Here is a 6,121-nt window from a genome sequence, read left to right as displayed (position 1 = left end):
TCTGGGAGGACCCTTTGGTTTAGTTTTTGAAGTTATGCGACCACATAGCGAAGGAGGTTCAAAATACATTTGGTGAAGGTCAGTTTTCGATGGCCTCGTATTTTTCCAAGAAATCGGAACAAAAAATCAATGTACCGCTTTTTTCGGCGTCCTCTAGGGCCTTAAGATACATGTGAAAAGTCGTCTTTGACATATAACGACGGTGATATGTTTCTGAGAAAACCTATTCTGTATTCAGAAGTGTAGCTTACAGGAGATTTATGTAGAAAAAAAATCCTTTTGAAACGCCAAATGTATTTTCCGCCAAAAAAGAAAGAGCGACTTAGAAACACTGGGTCAGCTTATACGCCAAGAAATACGGCAATAAGTCCCACAATCGCATAAACAGAAAATGTCGCTATTTATTTTTAAAAATGCCGTGGGGCGTTGGACCGCCTGTCGCTTTCCCAGTTCCCATCATTGGTTCCCATGTGCCTTGAGAATGTGAAGGAGCGCCCCTATTGTCACGTGGATGTGTTATACGATTTGGTATGTTTCTAGGAAAGGACGGCGAGAAGCAAAGTTTATCGTGCACAACTAACAATTAATTTCGTGTCATTTGTATTTTTCTCTATTCAGAGATATCATAAATTAAGAAGAGATCGATTTCAGCGTATTTAAATTTTTTTGCACAAGCAACTGACAATTTTCTCCAAACGAAGATCCGCAAGAGATAGGCGTGGACAGTGCCTAGGCCAGTTTGTTTTGCTCTTAAACTTGGGAGGTTATTGGAAGATCGGAGCGATCAGCTTAAAAATTTCAAAGTGAGGACCAAAAAAGCTGAGTGCCAGCTTTGCTGTCGAAGAGGTGTATCGCACTTTGGTGGTATTCAATGGTTAAGACAGATTAGAAGAGGATATCAGGATATTTGGGAGGAAAGTACAAATTCGAGGAGGCTGCAACATCATTCTTCATTGGAAATGTTTGGCAGCCCAACGTCATTATTATAGGTGGTGAAAAGTTGACTCTTACTTTAGTAAGGCCATTGTTGACAAACTGGCCACAAAGAACTATCAAGCGATGACTGATGGCTATGGTTCCTCTGGCCATTTGCCTTTGTTTGGACCTGACAGTCCCAAGGTAAGATTTCTTGCCAAAAGTAGTCATTACTCTTTTTGGCGTCCTGTTAAATTGATATCAAACTACTTAACTGTATTTGTCAAAAACAACTTTTTTGTCAAATTTTTTTCTATTTGACACAGTTCACGAATCTTATTCGTTTTCATTTTTGGTGTTTCGTAAAGACGAATTATAATACTGTTAAGGAAAGATTTCGATTTGAAAGATTTCAAAACATTTTGCTGCATTCTGAATAGAATAAATCTTTTTGTAGCAGAAGTGTCAATTTTTGCATGAAGATAGTGCTATTTTTTCAAATTAAATGAAATTTTATTGACAAATGCTATTTATTTCAGGAGAAATACATTAACTATGCTTTGGGTGCATTTGCATCAGTTGCTGTTTTGGTAAGGCATAGAAAATACCCTTTAATTTTTTTAGATTCAATATTGCTTTTAGGATCCAAAGTCACCACTTTCAGTTTTGCTCTTTGTGACAATAAGAAAAAATTGGTTTTGAGTTTGAAAATACAGGAAAGAGCCCTATTTCCTTATGATATGGATCACCATGATTCATCTTGAGTAGGTTTGCTTTGCATATCTTTAGAATTTTTTTGTCAAAAATGCAGAATGCATGTAAGTTGGCTAGGGTATCTCTGTATTGAAACTTTCAAAACCATAAAAAGGTCAAATCCTGAATTCAGGCAAAATATTTTTGAACTAAGGACCTTTGATTGGCCTTCACATGGTCCATATAACTTGCAACCATTCAGGTGCAACTAAACAACTTTCTGTACAAATAGTCTCAGGTCCCTCGGACCACAAATTTGGAATCGCTTACCACAGAAAATAAGATCTGCAGAAAACCTGGTCCAATTCAAAAGATTGGTTAACACCTGTAGATGCAACAGAAACAAATTTAATGTAATTGTAAATTTGTATTTAAAAAGTATTAAGTATTATGAATTTTTATATTTTGTATATAATCAAATTAGACAAATTACTGTGTTGTAGCTTCAAATTATATCCGATTTAAGATAAGATCAAAACAAAAGACCTTTACACTTATAACTGGGTGACTAACAATTGACTCCTTGGCTCACTGTGTTTACATGGATTATATTCTATTGTGACCAGGATGTGTTGCTATAAAAACATGCTCTATCACCTGATTGCAATTTTAGAAGAATTTGTTATCCCAGTTCTCTAAAAATTGGCTTTTAGACTGGCTTGAAGACTTTGGTTGCTAAAGAGAAGGCTGTTATCTCAGAAACAGCCAAAACACAATGATAGTATTTCCAAATCTCTGTTTATCTCTGCCAACCATCATTATGGTTAGAGAGTAAAAGCCCTCAGGAGAGAATTATTTTGCAGCAAACAATAATTTGATCTTGCATAATGACAGCTTAAACCATATACTCTATTTTATAGAATAAAGGAATTTTATATTAAAATAACAAATAATGAATAACAAACTTGCTGAAAGTATAATTTAATATTTCCTCACAAATAGACCTCATACGATTGAAAAGAAAAATGTTGCCAGGGCTGCTTATTGGGTAATCTTAATTTTAGAAATCTGTTATTGTTTTATTACAATTGATAGGGTGATTCTTTATCACCCTTCTAATGTTCAATGCCAAATTACTCTCTGTTTTTCACTTTTAGGCAACTGTGATTAGTTCATTGACACATCCGTTTCCACCAAATGGCGTCCATGTTTTCCTTTCATTTGTTATCATATTAAATTGCATTTCAAACTGCTTACTAGTGAGTATTCTTTCTTTCTTCTATATTTTATTTTTGTTTAAAATGTGTTCACAGATTCATTGTGTAGCTAATATAATCAAAAAAATACTGTTGTTGACATGATAGCGCTTGTATCAGTTTAACTTTATCTCATACTGCCTTGATAACCTTTTCGCAGGAAAAAACAGCTATCTGCCATGAAAAGTATAAATCATATGAAATGAAGTTATTGTGGGAACAGGGCTCTTAATTTTAACATTGGACTGCTAGACAAATGGTTACAAAGGAAATGTACCCTTTGATAATGGTCCTGTTAGTTGCAGTATTCTTGTTACCTAAAGGTATTAATTCATAATCCATGATACCTTTATGATTTATAGTATTTTGGCTGTACAGAACTTGAAAATTGCTTTCAGAAAAGCAAACATTTTATAACATATTGGCTAAAAGCCTTTTTGTCTGACACTGCTCAGAGCATAAAACATCAGAATAAGGGTCCGAATGAACACAATGAAAATTGAGGGATAGGTTCCTTTGCTCTCTCGGACTCCAGTGGTACCTTTTCTTTAGGCATGCAGCATTTATTGTGCTTGTGTTTTTTTGATTGGCCTATTTCTATCCACAACTGGGTATATATTTTCATTGTGTTATTTCAGACACTTATTATTGATGTTTTATGCTCTGGGGAGTGTCAGAATTTGTTCATAATTTGTTTGCTTTTTTCAAGGCCTTTTGTTGTTGTATATGCCAACATCTACCATATGTGACACAAAGCTATTTTTCCTACAGATTTACTGGTACAGAGAGGGTGAGCTGGATCCAAAATTTAGAAACTTGATTTATTACAATACATTGGTAACCATATTGCTGTGTATTGTAGCATTTGTTATAATTTTTAAACACAAGAAATAGTACACAGAAATTCACTTTTCATGTGAATTAATTGTTTTCATTATATTTATGAATCTTTGTAGGGAATAAATTACGATGGGTGATAACTGTAAAGAAATATTTCTGTAAAATTAAAGCTTTCTGCAGTAGAATGCGAAAGTTAAAGTAGAGCATTTTCCTTTCAGCAGCCTATAATTTTTTTAAATAAGGCTCATTTGTCAGCTTCTCAGAACTCTCTATGTCTTATTCACTCAAGGATCTACTAATGCAATTGGATAATTTGTTATACTTTCTCATTTGGCTAATTTGTTATCATCCATTATCCAAATAGATTGTCCAATTAATAGCAATATTGAAGAACAGTTTTTCTTCAAGTCCCTCTTCCAAAGACTTTTGTCTTTCTCTTCTTCTGCTCCCTAGAGGATATTTGTTTTGTTTACTCCAAGATATTTTTATCGGAAAACTTACCTTTAAGAACTTTAAAGTGCCTGTGACATGATTTTTTTTATTCTCTTAATTAAAGCGTTGCACTGCTCTTATAGTAGATCTGAACTTTTTTTTTTAAATAAAAGCGTTTTGATATTGAAATTAAGCAAAATAGTGCGGCCTAGCCAAGTCGCTTTATCATCATTCGCCGTTCTCTTGTGACGTCATGGGAGGAACTCGTTATTGTAACAATGTAAGCGCTACCTTAAAAAATCTCATCCTCGCTGCCATTACTTTCTCTGAAAATATCGCTCATCTCGGACCTGTTAGTTTTCCCTCATTGACTACGATACAAAAACTCGAAGGAGGAGGCGATCGGGTCCCTCCCGTGACGGGTACTCATTCTGAAAACCAAGATGGCGAATTTTGGCGTAGAAGATCGCCAATAACTCCTTCATTTCTCACGAAACGTAAAAACTAACCTCAGAAATGAAAATAACAGGCCTTTTTACATAAGAATAGATATATAAACCCAAAAGTACGAAAATCATGTCACAGGCACTTTAAAATAGAATTAATTGAACTTGAGACAGACAGTGTTGAACTTAGCAACTGTAATTTTCTATTTGGTTGTGTCCCTAGAAAGTATATTCTCATTGTTAGTTTGGGTTACGTAAGTTAAGAATCCTATGCATCATGAACAGTTTCTTCAAAAAAAAGCAAATTTGGAAGATATACTGCTTGATTTAGCTGAAAATCTCCTCTGGTTAGACCTTTTTGTAACATTGTTTGAAATTTGTCTTGTTTGTAACTTTGGTGGCATTTAAAACCTTCTTCAATAGTGTGCCTTTTGTAAACAGTAATCAAAACCGTTTTCTATGGACTTTGGAAGGGAATTTAACATTTTTGGTTCATTTTGCTTTTCTGTCCATCGTTATAAGGTCACATAATAATAAGACCACTGTTGTAACCACTAAAAGTTCAGTATGAACTTGGGCCCGTCAATGCAGGATAGAGAAGTTGTATTTTTCTAATGTTGATAAGTTATTTGTTCTGTTTATTGTTATTAATTGTCCAGATAAAGATCAGTATAATTCTGCAAGATGCCGTGTATCATTTATTTTATAGATAGACCTTTCAGTTCTTAAATGGTACAAGATGTTTGTATCCTAAACTTATTTGTCTGAAATTGGCAGTGTGGCCACTGTTGTCTACACTCTGGCCACACTCAGACAAAAACATCTCTTTGAGTTGCCTGGTTATCATAATTAACACCTACATGCATTGAAATTCCCAATACAGGGAAATAACGATCAATTATGAAAACCATACAGAGAGAGAGAGTAGTTTCAAAAGTTGCCTGCATTAATTGTAAATCTTGGAGTAAAAACTTAGAACCATCTTGTTCTATACACCAGAATTTTGACAGCTCTGCCTATATGGCATCAGTCACTTTATGAGAGACTGGTAAACAGTAATTTTCATCTTTCTTTTGAGTTGTGTAATATTGCTTTTGTTTGCAAATCTGATTTTTTACCAGCAGAAAGTTGCTTATCCAAGTTCTTTACAATTTTTCAAAACAAGTTTGACAATTGAATAATTCATGACAAGGTTGAATTTAGTGTCTGCAGGCATAGAGAACTGTACACCTTAAAGGCGAAAACCCAAGGGGTTGCTAGGACTGTTACCTCCCAATTGGTTTCTGATAATATTAATTTTTCAATGGCTACTATGTCTTGATCTACCCACATTTTGCTATGACAAGAAGGTAATTTTTTGTCTCGCCAGCCCCAGCTTTACTAAGGCACAAATTTTAAACTGTAAAAAGGTCTCACCCAGATTCAAATATTAAACACAAGTAGAGAGTAGCAATATTCCTTATCAAACAAATAGAACTGCGCATTTCTATTTCAATAATTTATGCAAAAATTAAGCTTAGTGTTGAAGCTTGAAATGAA

The 6,121-nt window shown here is 34.3% G+C and overlaps 1 protein-coding gene across 1 annotated transcript; it reads left to right on the top strand.

The window, feature by feature from the left end:
- The first annotated feature begins 498 nt into the window (after positions 1–498).
- Positions 499–3,957, top strand: LOC135692588 (transmembrane protein 243). The gene is made up of 4 exons (XM_065210773.2): positions 499–1,119; positions 1,455–1,505; positions 2,766–2,867; positions 3,636–3,957. Exons 1-4 carry the CDS (start codon positions 1,060–1,062, stop codon positions 3,756–3,758), a joined length of 336 nt encoding a protein of 111 aa, XP_065066845.1. The 5' UTR covers positions 499–1,059; the 3' UTR covers positions 3,759–3,957.
- The last annotated feature ends 2,164 nt before the right edge of the window (positions 3,958–6,121 follow it).

Source organism: Rhopilema esculentum, chromosome 3 (assembly GCF_057945365.1).
Source record: "Rhopilema esculentum isolate cy_ngs chromosome 3, ASM5794536v1, whole genome shotgun sequence".
Taxonomy (NCBI): domain Eukaryota; kingdom Metazoa; phylum Cnidaria; class Scyphozoa; order Rhizostomeae; family Rhizostomatidae; genus Rhopilema; species Rhopilema esculentum.
This window is presented reverse-complemented; position numbering and strand designations above follow the sequence as displayed.